At 37.3% G+C, this 24948-nt stretch overlaps 1 protein-coding gene across 1 annotated transcript in view; it reads right to left on the reverse strand.

Moving 5' to 3' along the window:
- Positions 1 to 24948, reverse strand: part of CATSPERD (cation channel sperm associated auxiliary subunit delta) — a 144155-nt gene that overhangs the window by 69206 nt on the left and 50001 nt on the right. Inside the window, exons 8-11 of the mRNA XM_074203880.1 lie at positions 23358 to 23441; positions 12033 to 12183; positions 5883 to 5978; positions 2792 to 2874 (exon numbers count right to left, since the gene is read on the reverse strand). Coding sequence (XP_074059981.1) covers positions 2792 to 2874; positions 5883 to 5978; positions 12033 to 12183; positions 23358 to 23441 — 414 coding nt within the window. The remainder of the gene's footprint in view (positions 1 to 2791; positions 2875 to 5882; positions 5979 to 12032; positions 12184 to 23357; positions 23442 to 24948) is intronic.

Here is a 24948-nt window from a genome sequence, read left to right on the forward strand (position 1 = left end):
AACTGGCATGCATTGCTTAATAAACTGATATACTTAGGAGTTTGAACTTTTGTTTCCTCAGTCATTTCATCTTTCACTTGTCACATCATAAAAAGTTACTATGGTGGCAGGGAAGACCCAGATATAAACTCAGAAAAAAACAATAATGTGAAAACAGTTACAATCAATGCCTTGAAGGAAAAAATGCTGCTTTGAACACAAACCCAAAAGAATTTCTAGAAGCGTTCAAAAAAGAGATAAATGTGGTAGAGGAAAATTTGAGAAAGGAAATGAGAGTAATGCATAATAATTATAAAAAGAAAATTAACAGATTGACAAGAGACACAAAAATATAAAATTACACCTTAAAAACCTACAATTTGGGGCGGCTAGGTGGCGTAGTGGATAAAGCACCGGCCCTGGAGTCAGGAGTACCTGGGTTCAAATCCAGTCTCAGACACTTAATAATTATCTAGCTATGTGGCCTTGGGCAAGCCACTTAACCCCATCTGCCTTGCAAAAACCTAAAAAAAATAAAAAATAAAAAACCCTACAATTTTTCAAATTTAGTGGGGGGAGAGAAATATAATAGCTCATTTAAGAAAATAATTCCTAAAATAGGCAAAAGGAAGGGGCAACTAGGCAGTGAAATAGATAGAGCACTGCCCCTGGAGTTGGGAGGATCTGAGTTCAAATGTGACCTCAAATACTTAATAATTGCCTAGCTTGTGACTTTGGGCAAGTCACTTAACCCTGTTGCCTTAAAATAAAAAAAAAATGAATGTTAAAAAATAGGCAAAAGGAAGTTAATGACTTCATGGGACATCAAGAAAAAAGCAAAGACAAAAAATGAACAATAGAAGAAAATGTTTAATAACTCATGGGAAAAACAATTGACCTGGAAATAGATTGAGGAGATATAATTTAAGAATTATTAGACTACCATGATTTAAAAAAAAAAAGAGCTTAGTCATCATATTTCAAGAAATCATCAAGGAAAACCACTATCTCAGCACCATTCTCTTCAAATAGAAATTAAAAGAATCTACTGACCACTTACCGAAAAAAATCCCCAAATGAAAACTCCCAGGAATATTATAACCAAAATTACCTTCCAAAGTAAAAAAATAATGCAAGAAGTCATAAAGAAATAAATTAGGGGGCGGCTAGGTGGCATAGTGGATAAAGCACCGGCCCTGGAGTCAGGAGTACCTGGGTTCAAATCTGGTCTCAGACACTTAATAATTACCTAGCTGTGTGGCCTTGGGCAAGTCACTTAACCCCATTTGCCTTACAATAAAAAAAGAAATAAATTAAAATTTTATGGAGCCAAAGTCAGGTTCACACAAGATTTTGTGTTTTCCATGTTAAAAGAGCAAAAAGTTTGGAAAATTATATTCTGGAAGGCAAAGGATCTAGGATGACAACCAAGAAGATAATTCTTTGGTGGGGGGGGGGGGATGAATATTTAATGAAATAGAGGACTTCCAAGCATTCCTGATTTCTGATCAGAACTGAATAGAAAATTTGATTTTCAAATACAAGACTCAAGCATATAAAAGAGAAATCAAAAGGGAATCAATAAAGTTAAACTTTTTATATCTTATATGGGATGATGATCCATGTGATATCAAAAAAATTTATGATTAAGTCAGTTAAAAGGAGTTTACATAGATAATAATGCCAGTTGATTATGTTGGAAAGGTCTCCAAAAACAAAAATGAAGAGGTAAGAAAGACATATTTACTGGAAGAAAGGGAAAAGGAGACAGAATGGGGGAATATTTCTTAGATAAAAAAGGCATACAAGGAAGAAGGAAAATGGTAGGGGCTGGCAGGCAGTATTTAAATCTCACTCTCATCAAAAGAAGGAAGAGTATATACATCCATCCATCCATCCATTCATACATACATACACACACTCGGTTGGGTATAGAAATCTATTTTACCAATAGGGAGAGGTGTCATCATCAGTTGTCCTGATCTTATCTGGCCACCCAGCCCAGATGGCCAGAAGAGAAAGTGAGATTGGTGACTTTGCAAAGCCCTTCCTCACTTAAATTCAATTTACTTTCATGTCATAGTATCACATTCCTGATGTCATTGTCCTTTTTAAGAACAAAGGGTTAATAAGCCCTATACCTCCATTCTCAGCAATGTAGCTTATTTAACTCATTTTAAAAATGTTGCTTAATTTTATTAGTTGCCTTATAAATGCACGCACATACTTTAAAATTAAAAAAAAAAGAACAAAGGACAAACAACAACCCATATGAATGGTAAGAGCTGATCTACAGCTGGCCCACTCCTTTTTCCTCTCCTTTCCTCTCTTTTTCCTTCCTTTCTTTCCACACAGGTTATCACACCCTTAGCTGCAGGTACTCTGCCCAAAGGAAAGTAAACTTTGATCACAGAAATCTGGGAAGATATCTTGGGGTTTAGCAAGCCTTAAAGTCACTACATTACAAAGAAAGACAGCTCCCAGATGTATAGCAATTGTTTTTTTCTTTTGACCAGAAACCCTGATGTGTTAGAAACAAAAATAAAAAGTCACTTAACCCTGTTTGCCTCAGTTTCCTCATCTATGAGCTGGAGAAGGAAATGGCAAAATGCTCCAGTATTTCTGCCAAGAAAACACCAAATGGGATTATGAAGACTCAGACACAATTAAAATGACTAAATAACAGAAAGTGCAAGTAAGTAAAAAAACAGAAATAACTTATCCCTGGTCACACAGGCAATGAGCTTTGAAGCTCAACACCATGGCTTGTATATAGTTCTCTTATTGTCTTTCTCTAAAAAAAAATACTTACTTTAATTATAGAAGTTGATAGCAATCCCAGAGTTCCATAGTAAAAGTCATTCTTTGTAGTTATAAGTACCAATTCATTTTCATCTAGAAAAAAGTATATAATGTTAATTTTAAAATTTTGAATATTTAAAACAAAAGTTAACACGGAATAATGAAAAGGTAATAGTCACAGCTAGACTTTTCTGATAGATTTCCTACTTGCTGCCCAGCTTCTCACATTTCTTTTTTGTTTTTCATTTTTTTTTTTGTGAGGCAATGGGGTTAAGTGACTTGTTCAACATCATACAGCTACCGTCTGAGGTAGAATTTGAACTTGACTCTTCTTGACTCCAGGGTTGGTATTTTATCCACTGTACCACCTAGCTGCCCTACATATTTCAATTCTTGTCAGAAGCACTTGACTGTATAGTTGGTAAACTAAGCTCTTGGTTTAATACCTGATTATGGGCCCCTTTCAAGGATTCTTTCATAACAGAATATGCAGAATGAGCAGTACAAGGTAGCTTTGGAGGGCAAATTCCAGTAAGCATTCTTACTGAAAGTATTTATGTCAAAATGTGCTTTGAAGATAAATTTAACCCTGTTCCCTCATTTTATAGATGAGTCCCAGAAAGGAAAATCCCACAAGGAGTAAGCAGTAGAACTGGGTCCTTTGACTCCAAAGCCAGTATTTTTTGCACTACAGCAATACTGTTTCAATTCCCTCAAAATAATTATTTTAAAGTTGTTCACAGGGGCATAAAAACCACACACAATTCTTTTCAAATCAAAAGGGATACTTTAAGCCCCACTGTCTGCCGGGTATTTCATAACTTCTATTTTGCAAAACCTTTCATGTTATTGGGGAAAAGTTTTAACCAACCACTAGAAGGTAGACAGCTAGACCTGTGCTCATCTGATGAAGGGAATTTTGAAAGGTTCCAGGTTCATAATAATTACCAATACTTAAACGTATCTAGCTTGTGAATTTAAGGTTTGCCAAACACTTTCCATGTTATCTCATTGATCTTCATAATAATTATCCTTACGTCATTAAACACAACAATGGCTTTGATGGCTGAATCAGAGAGAAATGACAGGGCCTGGGTAGTTGGGTAGGCCTCTCTTACCTGGGTGGCTCCCAGGTGTCCTCCATTTTCACACTGCAAGGGGCATTTGGAAATATGGTTGGAAACCAAGGCTAGTTGTTCACATTTTAAGTAAGGCTGGGTATATCTGGTTTTTTTGGAGTTTTTTTGCTTTCAGTGCCCCATGCCCAGAGCAAGTACCATCCATTTTTAAAAAGTAAAATACACACTGTCTTCCTCTTCTGCCTCAAATCCCATAGTTTTATACCTTTCCACTTTAGGTGCTGCTTCTCCATTCTACCAAGAGGAGGTGTGAATAATGTCCTTAGGGCTGCTTCATGTGTCACCTCCCCCTAGAGAGAATCTCAAAGACTCCCAAAGTGGGGAGAAAACCTCACCCTCTTGACCTATTAGATTCCTTTCTTACTACATTACAAAGGAAGACAACTTCCAGGGTCTTTGTTGATGTAGACCCTCCAGCAAGGAAGCCAGGTCAAGTCTTGACAGGAGGATTGTTACTTATATTTTATTATATTTATTATATATACTAATATTTTATAAATATACTTTTTATTTGCTATGGAAAAGCAAACAGAAAATATCTACAAGGTGGCCTGTTTTAGAAGTTGAAATGGTGCACTAGATGGCCTCTCCAGTCTCTTCAACCTTTCATTCTGTGATTCTACGATTCTAAAACCTTCCATGGCATTTCTGGAGATGAACAGCAGAAAGAATTTTTTTTAGGTTTTTTGCAAGGCAATGGGGTTAAGTGGGTTGTCTAAGGCCACACAGCTAGTAATTATTAAGTGTCTGAGGCTGGACTTGAACTCCAGTCCTCCTGACTCCAGGGCCAGTGCTCTATCCATTGCGCCACCTAGCCACCCCCAGAAAGAATATTAATTGTCAACTGTCGGAGGCGGGGAGGGATGGGGCTCTCAAGATAAACTTGACACTTGAGCTGAGGCTTCTGTTTGGGAGAGGGGCATCCAAGGCTTAGAGAGAAATGCAATGTGTATAACTATGGAACATGGAATGTCATGTAATGGAAATGACTACCAGGCTAATTTGACTGGCATGCAGAGTGTTTAAAGGAGAGTGATATGTGTATAAAATGGAGAAAGAAAGGTCAGAGTCAGATCTTGAAGGGCTCTAATTTCCAGAAGAGACAAAAAAAAAAGTAAAGGAGTCACTGGAGTTCCTTGGGCAGTGGAGGGACATGATTAGAGGTGTTCTTTAGGGATATCCACTTGGGAGCCACATGGACAGGTTACAAAGAGGAAAGGCTGGAGGCTAGGAGGACATTAGAGGCTCCAGGAAAAGACTAGGGGAGAGATGATGGCCTGAATCAGGGAGGCAGCTGAGTGAGGGGAGAGAAGCAAAGAGGGGAAACCAGGAGAAAAAATCAGCAACATCTGACAACTGATTGTATGGGAGGTATGAGGGAAAGGAAAGAACCAAGTGTCAAGGGTTACTCCAAGATGGTGAACATGAGTCACTGGAATGATGGTGGGGCACAAAAACTAAATCAGCCTGGCCCAATTCCTTTGTGCTTTCTCCAGGCCAAAGCAAGACTAAATCATCAGTTAGAGGCATTTAGATGCCATAAATAAACAAACAAACAAACAAATAGGGAGGCAGCTAGGTGACACAGTGGATAGAGTACCTGCCCTGGAGTCAGGACTACTTGAGTTCAAATCTGACCTCAAACACATAATAATTGCCTAGCTGTGTGACCTTGGGCAAGTCACTTAAGTCTTAAATAAATAAATTAAATAACAAATACATAAACAAAGGTGTTTAGGAAAGTAGGAAATGTCTAACAATAAATCTGGGCAACCTGGTTCTGGGTCTTGCTTATCTATGGCGAAAATCTAGCTCCAAGATAAGAGTGTCCAGTAACTAGTTATTTAGGGACAATTAAAGCTGTGAATTTCTCTAACCCAGGGGCATTAGATGTGCCCTCTACATTCTAGGGAATATAATTCCTAAGGCAGGTTGGGGAATGGGGTGAAGGGAGGTACATACAGCCAGCAAGGATGGAGATGCTATTTCCAGATTGATTGAAGTTTTCTTCAGTAATTTTATTATCCATTTTAATAGGAATCTCTTCTGTAAGCTGACCTGGGGGGGGGGGGGGGGAACAGCCACATATTTGCACAACAAATATTAAGACCAGGGTGCTTCTTAAGAGAAAACTTGTAACAAGACAGGATTTTAAAACTCTGATTTGGGTACAAACCTCAAAAAGTTATTTACATTCATGATTCAATTTAGAGAAAATTTTGTTGTTTTTGTAAGTAAATTAAATCTTTCTTTTTAAAAAAAAGGTTTAGGTCCCAATTTGTATGTACCTTTACTTGTTTTAATGCTTGTGATACCGCAGTAAATTAGCTAGCAAGTTGCCATTTTTAAACTTATAGAATGATAGCATGCCACTGTATTAATTATTCAGTGAGTTTTCCCCTTCTAGCCAGAAGGGAGGGAGAGAATTTGGAACTCAATTTTTTTTAAAATGAATGTTAAACTTTTTAATAGGGACTTATAAAATTAAAATATAATTTATAAAATTTAAAAAATGAAATCCATGAAATCTAACACACAACTTTCCCATGCTCCATCCTGTCCCCATTATTTGGACTCTTCCCTTTCTAATTATGCCCTGCCGTAATCATAGGACTCAACATACTCAACTAATTATAATCATGGCGCTCTTTGAAATAGCAAAATAAAAATGTGTGTGGGGGGGGGAGGTAAAGCACTTTTTATAGAGCTACTTGCCTCCAAACTGTTTACTAAACCTCCTCCCTCTTGACCTCCAAGATCTCTGAGGATGCAGAGGGAAGCTCTGAAGCCACACAACTAGCTATGCACATAGGCTGGACATGTTTTTGTAGGATCTAAACAGTTGGAGAAGTTTTATCACTTTAACATTGAAAAAATTCAGATTTAGAAATTAGAACTAAAACTGTTAGAAAAAAATCAAGTAATAACTTATTAATAAGGATCTCCTCTCCTTTATCTCCCATTGAATCACTATGAAACAATTCATTCAGTTTAAAGGCAGAACAGATGAATGAGGATTGTCATTAGAAGTAGGAAAGAGCTTTCAGAAATATGACCCTAAACACCCAGAGAGAGAGAGAGCGAAATTTAAGAGGAAATGAGTAAATATTCTATGAAGGGAGAAAGAATGTTCAAGACCAGGAGGTGTGATTTATTCATCTGCCACACAGGTTAGCAACTTATATGGCATATTAGCTTTGCGTTCTAACTTCTAAATTTGTTCTGTGTATGTTTGGGAAAAAAAAAATTTGGAAGGAGTGAAAACCGGGACAGGGACTATTTGGGTGAAGGTCAAAGGAGAAAGAAAAAAGGTGAATTTTGTAATCTGAATATACTCTAATCTCTTGGGCAGAAAAGAGGAAATGCATTCAAGCCTGGCACAGAAGCAGGCTAAAGTAGCAATAGAGGGCTCTTAATTATCCAGACATCTGCAATCTGTGCCAATAACATAAGAACTAATAACTTCTTGACTTGCTTTAATGATATTTTCATCCTGAAAACTGGAGGAACCAATAAAAGAAAATTCGATTCTGAATCACCCAAGAGGAGATCAAAGGAAGAACTGGTTCAATGCAGAAAAACAACGGGAACCTTGGAGGAAAGTGATCATTTTTTCCCCTTAAGTTTGTGACAGAAAAAATCTGGAGATAATTCAACACTAGATTTTGGGAAGGCAGATTTTAGGTCCCACAGAATAAAATGTTTTAGTCCAGGATTGATTGGATATGATCAGAAAACAATATTCTGAAGATACAAAGGGAAATAATTCCAGTGAGAAGTAAAAAATGAAATTTGTCTGAAGAGATGGATGTGGATGGACAGCGACCTCATTAACCAACTTAAATTTTTTTCAGCCAATTTAAATTAAAAAGGAAAAAAAAAACATTAAGATGATAGAATCCAAGCCAAGGAGTAGAAAATGGATGAATTTGTCTTGTTCCTATTCTAAATTAACAAATGCTTTTAAAAAACTACAAATTATCAAATACTAAAGTTCATAGTGAATTGAGGCTACTATAGGAAGAAACAACATTTTCTTCATTGCTCTCTTCCCCCCCCCCCCCCCCCCCCCGCCCCAGATATATTAAAACATGGAGGAAGCTCAAAGGAAGAAATAGGAACTTTTGCTTAGAATTGGTGGGATGATAACTGAAAACAGAGAAAGGCAGGTTCTTTGCTTCTGTTTTCTTTGCAAAGGAAAATAGCTTTTGCCTTGAAAATGACAGTGAAAAAAAACAATACCAAGATAAGGATAGGAATAGTAAGAGATCACTAAGCTGCCCTAGAAGAATAGGAATCATCCTTGGGTCCTGAAAAAAAACCCAGAGAATGGAGTTTCTGAACTACTCTCATGAAATTTGAAAGATCATGGAAAATAGAATTAGAGAAGGGCAAATGCTATCCCGATTTTCAAAAAAGGGAAGAAGACAAAAATTTGCAAACTATAGGATAATGGAAAAACTTTAATTCCTGGGAAAATTTCATAAAGATGCATTACAGAGTGGGTTGGCAAGCATCTTAGAAAAGGTAGCAGTGGCTATAAAGGGACACAAATATTTTCATAAAAATAGGTCTTGCCTAACTCATAACATTTTTTGACAGAATTACTAAAGGAGTAGATGTGAGGAATGTTATGAATATAGTTAACCTAGGATTTTTTAAAAAGAATATCACATTAATTTTGTGGAGAAGATTGCCAATTATAAAAGTCATATGAATTCTGAACTGGTTGGCTGGCCAGACTCAAGGAGTAGATGTTAACAGTTTAATACCAATTTGACAGGTATCCAGTAAAGTGCCCTAGGGATTTGTACTTGGCCCTGTGTAGTTCAACAATTTTACCAATGTCTTGGATGAAGGCCTAAATTATAAAGTCATCAAATCTGCAGATAACAGCAAGCTAGTAGGAAGAATTTTATTTTATTGTAGTATGGGGGTATTGTGATTTGACTCAAAGGAAGAAAACAAAACATATCTTGAGTTTCTTCTTCCCTATTCCCATCCCCCCCTTCTTGAAGGCAGAGGCACTCCCTTCTCCTCAAAAAGGGGGGGGGGGACTAAACTAGAATTTTCTGTCTACTCCCTTAAAGATGATTACTCTAGGGGATGTAGTTTTCAGGTTCCAGTTAACTTCTGATCACTGATCGTTAATGGAGAGTTCCAAACTTTCTATATAAGCCTTACCCACCAAATACCAGTTCTACACTGAACACACACCTAAATAGCAAAGAAAGCTATTTATCCCAGTTGATAGCAAAACAGAAATCAGAAGAATAATGCATAGAAAAATATATATAGTAGAAATATAGAGTAGAAGAGCTCTCAAACTGAAAACAATGTAAGTCAGTTTAACCAAGAGTCCCTGATCCCAACAAAGGAGAAATTCCCTGAGGGCTCCAGTGTAGCAAGTTGGGGATAGGGACATGATGGAAGATGCCAATTCCCTTACATTGGTTTCTTTTCACATTCTTCTCTCCATAAATAGGATTAGTATCATCCATCATTTCTTTTCAAGTTGAAATTCAGATATGCCCCAAAGAGACTCCAGATAACCAGAGAAAATCAGATTTCCTCTCTTCTACTCTCAGCATCCCTGCCCCCACATCTCATGTAAAAGGAGGGCATTAATCTCCACCAGTGAGGAGAGAATCCCATAACAATGGACTTTGAACTTGGGTTACAATATTTTTTTCTTTTTAAAATTTTTTCTTTATTTTTAACATTAAAAAAAATTGAGTTGCAAATTCTCTTTCTTCTGCCCTTCCCTATTCCTTGAGAAGGTATTTGGATATTAATAATACATAAGAAGTCTTATAAAATATATTTCCACATTTGTCATGTTATAATAAATCTTTAAACAAAATATTCTTCAGTTTGATCTCAGAATTCATCAATTCTCTCTCTGGAGGTAGATAGCATTTTTTTTATCATGTGATAAACCAGAATAGCTAATTTTTTCACAGTTGATCATTCTTAAAGTATTATTACAGTACTGTAATTCTTATAGTATTTTTACTGTACAGATCATTCTTACAGCTACTATATATATATATACACATATATATGTATATATATACACACACACACACACACACACATACATATATATATATATATATATATATATATATATATATATATATATATATATATATTTGCTTTCCTGGTTCTACTCCAGTTTGTCAGTTCATTTAGATCTTCCCAGATTTTTTCCTGAAACCATTTCTTCTAGCAAAATACTGTTCCATCACAATCATATACTAGAACTTCAGTCATTCCTCAATTGATGGGCATTTCCTCAACTTCCAATTTTTTGCCACAACAAAAATTTCCACATTCTCTTCAATATGTGTCATTTTCCTTTTCTGCCATGTTAACCAATGTAGTAGGTGTGAGGTGGTATCTCAAGAGTTGTTTTAATTTTTGGTTTTCTAAATAGTAGTGATTTACAGTATTTTTCATGTGACTGTTGATAGCTTTGATTTCTCCTCCTAAAAGCTACCCCTTTGACCATTTATCAATTGGGGAATGGCTCTTGTTTTTGTAGATTTAGCTCAGTTCCCTATATGAGAAATGAGGCCTTTACTATAGAAACTTGCTATAAGAATTTTCCCCCAGTTTCCTTCTCTCCTTCTAATTTTGGCTGCATTGGTTTTGTTTGCGCTAAAACCTTGAATTTCATGTTATCAAAATAATTCATTTTACTTTCTGTGATCCTCTCTATACTTTCTTTGGTAATAAACTTCTTCTTCCATACTCTCCTAATTTCCTTATGTTACCAGTCTTTATGTTCTTTATCCATTTTGACCCTATCTTGATATAGGTGAGATGTTAGTTTGGGTTATAATATTTTAAAATATGAAAACCATTGTTAGCACTCTGGCCAAACAAAAATAGACAGCTATGTAAAACTGCTCCTCCTTGGTCCAGAGCCCTGGGATGGAGTTAATATGATTAAATTCAGTAGAGATAAATGTAAAGTCTTCTATTTTGGTAACAAAAAAAGATGAACAAGAACCCATCTTCAATAAGATAAGGGGGATATAGATAGCAGGTTTTAGTGGACACCATGCTCTGTAGATATTAGTTGGCAGGGTTATGTGGTGGAGAAAACAACTTTCAGACCATCTTATATCACATTCTCAGGAATGGGGAGGTAATATCACTGTACTGTATCCTTGTCAGATCTCATATGGAACATTGGGTTGGGTCCCGGGTACCAGAGTTTTAGAAGGACACTGGAGTGTATCTAGAGGAGGACAACAAGGATGGTAAAAGGTTGCCAGTCCATTACATATGAGAAATTGAACATACCTAACCTGGAGAAGAAAAATTCAAGAGGGACATGATGCCTATGTTCTATTTAAATATTCTAAGAGCTCTCATGTCAAAGAGAGATTGGCCTCTAGGTGGAACCTAAAATAATGGGCAAGTCAGTCAGTTGGCAGTGTCAGGCATGCTGGTAAGCATTGGGAACATAAAGAAAGCAACATGCAATGCTTATGAGATCTCAAGAAGTCAAGAGGCAGATTCTAGGTGATTGTTAGGATGCCTTGCTCACTGGCCACAGGAGGTTTGACCTCCTGGGAGCTTTTCCTGCTCTATGTGCTTGGCTACCTATCTGATATGTTGGAGTGGGTATTACATAATTGTAAAAAAACCTCTCAGCATCTGTGATTCTAAGGTCTTCAGCAGAGCACATAACAACCACAGTCCAAGCTCATTAATTAATAAGCTCAGATAGCTGGGTAAGGTGTGAGCGCCAAAGACAAGTTTTACTTTTTGATTTATTTCCCAAAACAGTTCCTTGCACATTGGAAACATTGACTACCTGCTTTTTCATCTGAATTACATTTCTCTGACAAGTTAATCATTTGTTCATTAGTAATTAAAATATTTCCTACATAAAGGAAATTGTTAAACCATTTCAAAGCCTTAGGTTTAGAAAGATATTTATTTATGCCATCACCAAATCAATCCATCAAGTCAGTTAAGAAAAAAATATATGCCTAGGAGAGACTCTTTTGAATTTCATTGAGTTCTTTTCTTTTTAGAAAAAATAGTCATCATAAGACCTGTTAATTTTAAAGGATAATTATTATGACAGCTCACCATTGTTATGTGAGAACAATAGATGTTTTTCATTCCATAAAATCAAAAAACCTTTTAAACCTGGAAGATCTGTGAATTGAAGTTTTCCTGACATGTAAAAATTCACTCCCCAGGTTAGATGTCCTTCAGAATCTAGAAAAAGAAACTTTCCCTAAAAGAAAAACAAAACAGAACTTAGTTGTTCTTAGAAAATCATCAAATGCTGGTAGTATTAGTTAGTCAATACAATATCGAAAATAGACTCCATCTCCACCAATTTACTGGCAGAAAAGCAGCTGACTCAGCTTCCCCAGGAATTCTCCAGTTTTCTAAGGCAGCCTGAGGTGGCTAAGCAGCAGAAATGAAAGGACAGAAAGTCATAAATTTCCTCTAAACCTTTGTTGCTCTGAACCAGAAGCTTGAGGTTCTGTCATCCCCTCCTCCTGTTCATTGCTGCAAGAAGGGTTGCCCAACTCCACTAATTCTGTTACATGTATGATGTCAATACATATGGATGGTGTAGAGTCTTATTGCTGGTGAAGAATGATGCTTGTTACCCAATTATTAAGAGGGTGCTCCCCTTCACCAATGCTGCTCAGCACCTTTTACACAATGTCAAATCCTAGAGCAGCAATGTCAAACAGGGGCCACTGAGTCATGACATTAAGTTCCACTACTTATTGACTCAGTTTTAAAATGTAATTGTTTTATTGTATTTTTAAAAAAATTATTTATTTGGGGGGCAAGTTATGTGGCACAGTGGATAAAGTATTGGGACTGGAGTCAGGAAGGCCCGAGTTCAAATCCACCATCATTCATCTACTTACTCTATGACAAGTCACTTCACCTCTGTATGCCTTAATTAACTATAAAATGGAGATAATAATAATGCCCACTTCCCAGGGTTGTTATAAAGGTAAAATGACTGAATGAGATAATATATGTATAATGTGATTAGCATAGGGCCTGATTCAGAATAAATACTATATAAATGTTATCTACTAGCTATTAGAGCTATTTCCAAATTTCACTGGGAATGCTGGGAGTAGCCTAGAGTGGGGCCGAGTGTCTGATGCTTCTGGTCCAGAGCACTGAGTGTTTAACTGACCCACTTACCCAAGGCCAGAGGAACCAGAGAGCATCCTGGCTCCAAGGCTGGCACTTTAACAAGATGCTGCCTCTCCTATACATTTGATTTTTTTTTCTAAAAAGGTTTATTAATTGCATTTCAATCCATGCAGTTTGAAGTTCATGTAGAAGAGGAGATAAGTATAATTATTAATTTGCTTCTTGAAGGGAAAAATGATGGGGAGGCAGGTGGAGGGAAGGCAGAGAAGGGAGTCAGAGGAGGTTAAGAAGAAAGGAGACACTGGGTCTGAAGTCAAGTTCATCTTTGAACACAAAGCTTGTTTTTGCAGTTTTCCGTGGCAGATGCTTGGTTCTGGACAGGAGTGAGGACCTACCAACCACCCAGTGACCTACACTTAATGTAGAAGTTTAGAAAAGTTCTTTTTTAAGGAATGGAGCCATACCTAGATCCCACATGCTATGACTTTAAACTGAATGATCTTTCCAATGCACCCAAACTATCTATTTCCTGGAGCATCAAATGTGCAGCTTGGGCTTTCTGGACATCTGGAATCTGTTTTCTGCCAATGGATGCAATTTCATTCCTTGCTTCTTCCCAACACACCCTGCTGCTTTCAGTTGTTCTTTTTCTTCCCTGTCCTCCTCACACCATGCTCATTTCAATCTCTATGCCTTTGCTTATGCTGTTTTTCCTGCCAAGAATACCCTTCCTTTCTTTTCCACCTACTCAAACCAAGTCAAGAAGCAATTATTAAGAACTTGCCATGCACTAAGAGCTGGGGACACAAAGAAAGGCACGCACACTCACACAAGACAACATATAAACAACAATATTCATATTCCAAATATAAATGGGGCACACCAGAGATAATCACAGAAAAGGTACTAAGATTAAGCAGGACCAAGGAAAGACTTCCTTCAGAAAGTAGGATTTCAACTGACCCTTTTTAATAGTATTTTATTTTTTCCTAATTATATGTGGACATTTTTAAAGCTGCCATTTTAGACCATGTAGTCATCTTTTCTTTTTTTTAATATTCTTTTTAAAAATTTTATTTAAGACAATGGGATTAAATGATTTGCTCAAGGTCACACAGCTAGGCAATTATTGAGTGTCTGAGACTGAATTCGGGTCCTCCTGGCTCCAGGGTCAGTGCTCTATCCACTGCGCCTGTGTAGACAGTTTTTAACATTGATTTTAAAAAAATGTTAAGTTCCAAACTTATTCCCTCTCACTTCCTCCCTCCCTAAGACAGTAAACAATTTGATATAGGTTACATCTTTGTAATCAGTAAAATATTTTCATATTAGATATGTTATAAAAGAAGAAACAAACCCAAAATGGGGGGAAAACATGAAAAAATAAACTGAAAAATAGTATGCTACAATCTGCATTCAAACTCCAGAAGTTCTTTCTCTGGAGGTGGATATCATTTTTCATCATGAATCCTTTGGAATTGTCTTGGATCATTGAATTGTTAGGAATAGTAAGTCAGCCTCAGCTAAGTGACAAGTGGATGGAATACCAGCCCTGGAGTCAGGAAGACCTGAGATCAAATCTGATCTCAGACATTTAATACTTACTTAGTTGTGTGACCTTGGGCAAGTTACCCCATTGCCTTGTAAAAACCAAAAAAAAAAATTAGTTAAGTCATTCATTGTTGTTCATCCTTCAGTATTGCTTTTACTTTGTACAATGTTTTTCTGTTTCTACTCACTTCACTTTGCATCAATTCACATGAAGTGTTTCCATGTTTTTCTGAAATCATCCTGCTCTTCATTTCTTATTAAACATATTATTCCATCACATTCATATACCAGAACTGGTTTAACCATTCCTCAATTGATGGACATCCTGTCAATTTTCAATTCTTTGCCACCACAAAAAAGGGCTACTATAAACATTTTTGTACAAATAAGATCCTTTCCTTTTTTTTGATCACATTGGTATACAAACCAAATTGTGGTATTACTGAGTCAAAAGGACATGTACAGTTTGATTGTCCTTTGAGTATAGTTCCAAGTTGTTCTCCAGAATGATTGGATCAGTTCATAACTCCACCAACAGTACATTAATGTCCCAATTTTCCCACATTTCCTCCAATATTTAATTTCCTTTTCTTTCATATTAGCCATTTTGATAGGTGTGAATTATTACCTCAGACTTGTTTTAATTTGCATTTCTCTAATCAATAGTGATTTAGAGTATTTTTCCAATGAGTATAGATAGATTTGATTTCTTTTTTCTGAAAATTGCCTGTTCATATCCTTTGATCATTTATCAATTGGGAAATGACTTGTATTTTTTTTTGAGGCAATTGAAGTTAAGTGACTTGTCCAGGGTCTAAGACCAGATTTGAACTCAAGTCCTGATTCCAGGACTAGTGCTCTATGTTCTGTGCCACCTAGCTGCCCTGAATGACTTGTCTTTCTACAAATTTGTCTTTGTTCTCTATGTTTGAGAAATGTGGTCTTTATCAGAGACTGTAAAAATTGTTTCTGAGATTTTAGCTTTCATTCTAATCTTGATTGCATTGGTTTTGGTTGTGTAAAAGCTTTTTAATTTAACAATCAAAATTATCCTTTTTATATCTAGTAATGATCTCCATCTCTTGATCATAAATTCTTTTTTTCCTGTGGATCTGATCCTGTGGATCTATTCCTTGCTCTCCTAACTTGTTTATGGTATCACCCTTTTATGTTTAAATCATATACCCACTTTGACATTTTCTTTAGGCTAAGAGATGCTGGTTTATGCCTTCTTCCATACAGGTTTCCAGTTTTCCTAGCAGTTTTTTGTCAGATAATGAATTCTAGTCCCAGAAACTAGGTTTCAACTGAGACTTGACGGAAGCAAGGGTCCTTTTAGGATGCCAGGAGATAGAGATGAGGAGGGAGAGAATTCTAGGCATGAGGGCAACCAGTGAAAATGCCCAGAATCAGGAGTTGGAATGTCAAGTGTAAGAAAGGAGATAACAGAATGTCAGTGTCTCTGGATTGTAGAATATGTAGAGGACAGGAATGTGCTAGAAGACTGGAAAGACAGGGAAAGGACAGTTTATGAAAAGCTATGAAGAGTTTATACTTGTTTATAAGGCAGACACCAGAATTTTCCAAGTAGGAAAGTAAAATGATGAGGGCTGAACTTTATGAAGATTTGGCAAATGAATATAGAATGGAAAGTGGAAAGATGAGGCTTAAGTCCACCAACAGGCAATTTTGTAACAGTCCAGCCATGAGGAAAGGAAGCTCTCTCTGTCCCACTGGAAGAGAGAAGGAGAGGTATATGAGAGATGATGTGAATGTAGAAAGAGCAGAATTTGCCTACAGACTGGATGTATGGGGTGAGTGAAAGTGAGGAGGACAGGATGGCAATTTGGCTGCAGGTCTAGGAGAATGGTGGCTCAGGACAGTAATGGGGAAGTTAGCAAAAGGGGAAGGTTTGGAGTGAAAGACAATGTGGTCATTTCTGGACATGTGGAGTTTACAGTTCCAAATGACAGTGGAGATGCAAGACTGAAGGTCAGGAAAGAGAGAGATAGATCTGGGACTCAAGTCTTCCCATTCTTCAAGTCCTACCTGCAGTAAACACTTCCTCTTCTAAGAAACCTGTCTTGTTATAGAGGAATGAACCAGATCAATGCACTACTATCTGCCTCTTCCGTTGCAGCAGGAACAATGTTTATGTGGACCAACACAGACAGCACTCGCTGTTACTCCTTAGATGCTTAGCTCCTGCTTTGGGATGAGGGCTTGAGAATGTTTCTCTGCTGTTCACTCCTGTTCCCTTGCAGTTCCTTCTCTAGTCATGGTGTTATGTCTGAAATGCAGTCTGAGCAAAGGCCTTTGGCAACAAGCTGAGTAATGAGTACAGGAGAAATGCTTCCAAGTCAAGTTACCTAGACGCTGGTGACCTCCTTATAAACAAATATGTTAATACAACTGGGCCACACCTGATACTTTCCATCTCCAAGTCTTCAAACCATTCCCCATTCTGGCAAAATTCTGCCCCTGCATTTTCACCTTCTGGTTCCTGCCTGGCTTTCTTTGAAGATCCAGATTCCTTCTTAGTATAGTAGAGTTCTGAACTTGAAGTCAGAAAATCTGGGTCCTGGCTTTGCCAGTTACCTGGGTAATATGGTGACCTTACATAAATCATTTAAGCTCATAGGGTCTCAGTTTCCTGTTCTGTAAAATTGAAATGATGGCACTATCTTCCTTATAGAGCAACTGTAAGGTACAAGTGTGAAAACATACGTGAAAGTCTCAAAATGATGAAAGCAGCAATGTCAGAGAAACTTGGGAAGACATGGAGGACCTGATGCAGAGTGAAGTGAGCAGAACCAGGGGGCAACTACTTCTACAACAAGAATATTGTAAAGACAAATGACTTTAAGATAGTGACCAACAGGGAAGCCAGAGGATTTATACTACCAATTCTTTTTCTTCTCCTTTTTTGGAGACAGTTAAGTGAGCTGCACAGGGTCACAAACTACTAATTCTTAATAGAGAGTCATTGTACTTGGGGTGCAACATGAGACACGTGCACATCTGCCTGAGTGCACACACATTCTGACATGGTTCATATGGGCATTTGTTTTATTTGACAATGTAAATATGTTATAAGAGTTTTGTTCTTTTTTATTTTGTTTTGTTTTTCTCAGTGGAAAGAGGGAAGGTGGAGAGAAAAAATCAATTTTTGTTAACTGAAAAAACAAATTCCCTTTTTGTGAAAAAGTCTTGTATGACTTATTTTAAGTTCTGAAACATATTAATCAGAAAATTGTAGATCTGTGAGAGAGAGTGAAAGATTCTTATTTCTAAGCAATATCTTTCAGGCTTTATTTGGTCTTAAATTCCACCCCCCTTCTTTTATTTTATTTTATTTTTTTGTTTTTTCCAAGGCAGTAGGGTTAAGTTACTTGCCCAGCTAGGTAATTATTAAGTGTCTGAGGTCACATGTGAACTGAGGTCCTCCTGACTCCAGGAAATTCCCTCTTTATTATATTTATTTGATCCTTTGGTTTGTAGATAAGTTTCTTTCTTTCTTTCTTTCTTTCTTTCTTTCTTTCTTTCTTTCTTTCTTTCTTTCTTTTTTTTTAGATTTTGCAAAGCAATGGGGTTAAGTGGCTAGCCCAAGGCCACACGACTAAGTAATTATTAAGTGTCTGAGGTCAGATTTGAACCCAGGTACTCCTGACTCCAAGGCCGGTGCTCTATCCACTGCACCACCTAGCCGCCCCTTGTAGATAAGTTTCTTAATAGAGAAGAAGCAGCAAAATTTTGTTTCTCATCTGCCCTTGGCAGCAAGGGGCCTATGCTTTCCTTGACCGTTTTGCTTTGAACAAAATACTATTTGTATCATCTTTTTTTGTAACTCTCAGCTCATTATGTGTGTTGGTTTTCATGGCACAAGTTTTACTCTCAAGTCCATCCTCTCCTGATTTCACCAGCAAATTGTATCTCACATCTACTGACTTGTGAGTAACAAACATGCTTTTTTCCCCATCCTTAAAAAAGCCACACTAGAACTTGACATCCCCTCTTCTCACCCTGAATCTCTCTTCCCCTTCCTGGCTAGTGAGAAAGCCTCCATTTTTTATCCTCTCACTTTTTAAAAAAAATTTATTCTTTTTTTAAAAAGTTATTTATTAAACAAGTCATTCTCCAACTGATAAATAATCAAAGCATATGAAGAAATCAAAGCTATCTATAATCATATTAAAAAATGTTCAAAGGGAGGCTAGGTGGTGCAGTGGATGGAGTACCAGCCCTGGAGTTAGGATGACTTGAGTTCAAGTCCAGCCTCAGACACTTAATAATTACCTAACTGTGTGACCTTGGGTAAGTCCCTTAACTCCATTGTCTTGCAAAAGTAAAAAAAAAACACCCACAAAATGCTCTTAAGTCATTATTAATTAGTGAAATGCAAATTAAGGCAACCTATCAGATTGGCTAAAATGACATAAAGGGAAAATGATCGATGCTGGAGATGTGGGAAAACTGGGACACTAGTAATACACTATTGGTGGAGTTGTGAACTGATTCCAACCATTTTGGAGAGTAAATTGGAACTATGCTCAAAGGGCAATCAAACTTTGAACCAGCAATCATACCATTGTAGGTCTGTATCCTAAAGTGATCATAAAAAAAGACCCACATGTACAAGAATATTTATAGCAACTCTTTCTGTAGTGGCAAAGAATTGGGAAATTGAGGGGATGCCAAATAATTGGAGAATGGCTAATCAGACTGTGGTATATGAATGTGATGGCTTACTATGGTCCATTCAAGATTGAGCAGACTTCAGAAAAGCTTGCATGAACTGATGCTGAGTGAAGGAAGCAGAACCAATGAAATTAAGTCATTGAATACATTAACAGCAACATTGTGTTATGATCAACCATGATGGTCTTAGCTCCTCTCAGAAGTTCAGTGATAAAAGACAATTCTAAAAGACTTGTGATGGAAAAATGCTGTCCACATCTAGAGAAAAAACTGGAGTTTGAATGCAGACCATAAAACATAATAATTTCACTTTTTAAAACTTGTTTTATGTTTTTTCCTTCTTTTGCATGGTTCCCCCCCTTTAGTTCTGAGTCTACTTTCACATGACTAATATGAAAATATGTTAAACATGATTGTACACATATAACCAATATCAGAAAGTTTGCTGCCAAGGAGAAGGTAGAAAAATGTGGAATTCAAAATCTTACAAAAAGAAGAATGTTGAAAACTTTCTTTGCATGCAATTGGAAAAAATAAAGTTTCGAACCTCAAAAAAAAATGACTTTTATGGATCTTTTGTTTAACATTTCCTAAATCTTCCCTATTCTCATTCTTTTCTAAACCCTTGCAGTCTGTCTTCTGACCTCATCATTCAGTTGGGACTACTCTCTGCAAAGTTATTGATGATTTCATCAACAGAATTGATGGTCTTTCTTAACTTCTCTCCACCACCCCCCACCCCGTCCCTGCCGAATGTGATGCTACTGGTCACCCACTTCTCCTTGATGCTTTCTCCTCTTTGGGGTTTCTATGACTGCCCAATGCCACCTTTCTGGTCTGCTGCATCTTCATACATATCCTACCTCTTTCTAATTTGGGAGGGGAGGGAGTCCCTCATTCCTGGACCCTTTTCTCTTTTGGTTCTGATTATTAGTTCGCATGTGCAGATGATCTCAGATGTCTATGTCCAGGCCTGGTCTTCCTCCTGACCTACCACACATCTTGGACACCTAGAACTGGATGCTCTATAAGCATCTCAAAAACAAGAAATCCCAAAAGAACTTTCCATTCTTCCAGACTTCCTTATTACTTATTCCACCAAAAAGTCTGTGAGGAAAGACTGTACTGATGATTAGTCTATCAAGAGACAGATTTGGGGGTGGCTAGGTGGCACAGTGGATAGAGCACTGGCCTTGGAGTCAGGAGTACCTGAGTTCAAATCTGACCTCAGACACTTAATAATTACCTAGCTGTGTGGCCTTGGGCAAGCCACTTAACCCCATTGCCTTGCAAAAACTTAAAAAGAGAGAGAGAGAGAGAGAGAGAGAGAGAGAGAGAGAGAGAGAGAGAGAGAGGTTTGCATGTATCTGGTTGTGATATTCTGTCATCAGATAATACATGTTGGTACTTCCCTGGCACTGCTAGTGTGCCATGGTACCTCACTGATATGGAAAGAAAAGAAGTCAGTTTAAGGCCAAGAGATTACCATAGCATCCAGACCATCACCAATAGTCCTGTTTCCTGTAAATTAGGTCAAGGAGTGGAAGGATTATGGAATGGGTGAGGATGTCTTTGCCCGACAGGTTTTCTCACTATAATAAACATAATTGTGCAAGTCATGTCATGTCATCATGGTTTTCTTCAATTCCAAAAGTCAAATGAACATCAGCAACATTCTCCTGACACCTGGGATCCCAATCTCACTATCATCCTTACTCTTTTCTTTGCACTCACTCTTTCACAATATCTCTCATCTCACCTCTTAGTCACAACCTTAATTCAAGCCCTCATCTCCTTGTGCCTTATAACTGATCTTTTACTTCAATCCCATAGCCTTCCTCCTCCCCCCTCCTTCCCTCCTTCCCCTCCTTTCCCCCTCCTCTCCCCCTTCTCCCTCTTTCCTCTTCCCCTTCCTACTCCTTTCTTCTTCATCTACATGTTCTTCCCACCTGAGACCTCCATGATCTGACTGTTCCCCATTCCTGCAATGTTCTGGCCCCTCACTTCCACTTTGCACTTTTCCCTTCAAACTCAACTTCACTTCTACCTCCTACAGGAGACCCTACCCCTCCCTTTTACTGCTACTGCTTCCCCCTCTCAGATGAACTGCCACTGACTCTACATATGTCTTCTGTGTACCTAGTATTTTGCATGTTGTCTTCCCCCTTTATAATCTATGCTCTTTGATGAACTTCTTGAGTACGGATTGAGGCATACTTTTTTTTACCTTACTTTATTTTTCTTGGTTTTCTTTTTTGGCAACCCAGCTAATATGGAAATACATTTTGCATGTCTCTACACATATAATAGGTATCGTTTTGCCAGGGGAAGGTCTGGAGGGGAGGAATTTAGAACTCAAAAAAATTTTCAACGAAAGTTTTTCAAAATAACAAAATAAGGTCACTGAGCAAAGCAGGAAAAGAAAGGATGGGGAGGGGAAGAAGTATATGTTCCTTAAAGGTAGGAACTGTTTCTTTGTGTCCTTAGCACAATCCCTTGTACATCATAAATTCATAGTTATTGACTTTATATTTTTCCTTAGTTCTGTCCCCTTCCATTTTTTGGCCCATCCTTTTAAAATATGTTTTCATTATTCAGTCACTGGCTCCCTTTAGATGCCTTCCCATTTGGGTCTCATAATTATGGTATAAACATACTTGATGTTCACTTAAAATAAACCCCAAATCCTCCAACTCCTGAACCAGATGAATGGTTAGTTAAAATATATAAACAGACAGGACATTGTGAACTGTAATCCACACTTGATACAATTAGATTTCTTTAACTTTTACCCATATTGCAAATTTCCTGGAAATCCATAAAGAATTATAGCCAGGCTCACAGCCTGTCATCCTCAACCCTTCATTTTCTCTGATCACCCTTATCTCATCAGTTGCCAAGGACTGTTCACTTCACTTTTGCACGAGCCCTCCAATATGCCCCCTTCCTTTTCTCTGATACTGATGCCATAACTGGTGCAGGCCTCAGAGTCTCAGGCCTGGAATAGTGAAATAACTCCTGGTGTGTCTGCCTGCCACAAGTGTCTCCCCACTCCAGTACATCATCTACTCAGTCATCAGAGTGGTTTTTCTGAGGTTTTCCTAAAGCACAGGTCAGACTATGTTAACCCTTATGCAAAAAACTTGTGGCTTCCTCTCACCCTCCATATTAAATATAAAATCCTCTGTCTTTTGAAGCCTGAGCTCTCCTTAGTCTTCTTACACCTTCCCCATCATTCTTCTGTAGTATTGGCCTCACATAAAGAGTCTTTGTAAGTTTTCCCCTGACTGGCTGACCCCTAATCATGAAATGCCCTCCTTCCTCATCTTCCCTCTTGAATTCTTGGCTTTCCCCAAGTCCCAGTTAAAATTCTACTTTTTTTTCTAGGATGCCCTTCCTGCTCTCCTGTAATGAGTGCCTTCCTTCTGCTGATCATCCTTAATTTATTCTGAATACAGTTTGTCTGCCCACAATAGTTTGCATGCTGTCTTCCCCTGTGAGCTCATGAGGAGCGGGGACTATATTTTACCCTTCTTTGTATCCCCTATACTTAGCATAATACCATAAAGGGGCTTTAATCATTGTTTAATGATTAACTGACTGACCTGAGGATCCTAGTTAAAAGCAAAGATTTAATAGAGAATGCAGAGAATTAGGTCTCCTATGAGCCCTTAGCATTTTCTTTGGGACAAAATAAAGGCTCTTCTATATTCTTTATTACCTTGAGTGCATGAAATGGATCTAGGCCCCTCTTTACTCATATCATTGAGGGCCTAAATCCAAGCTATATTTGAGGGGTCAAAGAAATAGTGATCTTTAGGGCTGCCTTTAAGATATGCTGCCCAGTCCATATGATCTCTGAGCCTAGGAGGACATGGTCACAGGTTATACCAACAAACTAAATTTAGCCAAAACAAGTTCCATACTGCAAAAGTTAATATGGAAAAATGTATAAGTGCAAAATAATGAACAATTGATTTTGTCTCCAATGACATTCAAATAAATCTTTCCAAATAAAGAGAAACTCACCACATCACCTTGCTTCAAGAGCACTGCAAACTTGGAAATGGAATGAAAGTAGAAGATGGCTTCCAAAGTTCCAGAAGCTTCTTTCTAAATGAAAAATTAAAGAACAAAGCAAATGACTGAAGAGTAAGCAACAGGGCTTCAGCATGAATTATATGCACTAATAATTTCCTAATCTGCTAAAATTGAAGTAAAATCTCATCTTGAGTCTCAATTTTATATAAAAGAACAAAATATAGGAACTAAAATAAGTAAGACAGGTAGAAAGAAGGGAACTGAATGATTCCAGCAACAGAATTACTGAAGGGGAAAAGGAAAACATAAAACTATTCATAAAACAGTGAAGAAATTTAGTCTTCATTGGGAGGTCCTTCAGGCATCTGAAGAAAACTGAAAAAGGGGTTTCACAAGGAGATGAGAAAAAAAGACTGTGACATTATCATTTTAGAGAATTTTTAAAAATACACAATAAAACAAGACCCTCAAACCTTTCTGTGTATAAATGGCCCTGGAAGAGAAAGATATATCTTGAAAATATTAGACAGGTAGGTATAAAAACAGGTTTTTAAAAAAATTAGGTCAATTTAGGTACAATATCAATGGATCAGTTGATCAAGAAAAAGGACATCAATATTCAGCTTCTATTTGAGACTTAAGTGGCAATTGAAACAAATATAAAAGAATAAGGAATATTACTGTGCTGTAGGAAATGACAAATGGAACTGATTTAGAGAACCTGAGAAAACTTATTTGAACCTGTACTATATGAAGTGGAGTAACCTGACCAGGAAAACAGTTTATACAATGATCTCAGTATTATCAAGAAAAACAACTTAGATGGATAAAGCAATTATCAAGCACAGCCCAGAACAAGGAATAACAGAGGCGTCAATTTAGTATTCTTAAAATTCATAGAGAAATTAAGAAAAGCTTCTACTATGTTGGGTGAATTTTCAAGAGGACACATCTGTCAGTCCTAGATGGGTTGTGATTTATATCATTGAAGGGAATTTCTTAATTTCTAAGATCATAGATCCATTTGAAAATTTGAAAATAAGAAATGACAAAAGGGATCAAGAGACTCATAAGAAGACATGTATTAATTGATGAAGCATAAAGTAAACCAAGCTAGAAGCAATCTATCTACCATCTACAATTGTAAAGTAATGATTTAGGGGAGCAGCTAGGTGGCAAAGTGTATCGATAGAGTGCCAGCCCTGGAGTCAGGAGGACCTGAGTTCAAATACAGCCTTAGACTCTTAATAATTACCTAGTTGTGTGACCTTGGGCAAGTCACTTAACCCCATTGCCTTGCAAAACAAAAACAAAAAAAGAAATAATTTAAGAACTATGGTCATTGAGCAATTTTGATTCTAGACAACTGATGATAATTTGGGCTTCTTCCCTTCAGCAGAGAATGCAGAGATAGACTAACAATACAGAATCATGCTTACATTTTCTGACATAATTTGGGTTTTTTTGTGATTATTCTTTCTGCTTGCAATGGAAATGTTTTGTTTTTCTTGTTTTGGGCAGAGACTTGGGAATGGATGCATATTGATATAGTGATGAAAGGAAGGAAAGAAGGAAGGAA

Source organism: Macrotis lagotis, chromosome X, assembly GCF_037893015.1.
Source record: "Macrotis lagotis isolate mMagLag1 chromosome X, bilby.v1.9.chrom.fasta, whole genome shotgun sequence".
Lineage (NCBI taxonomy): Eukaryota > Metazoa > Chordata > Mammalia > Peramelemorphia > Peramelidae > Macrotis > Macrotis lagotis.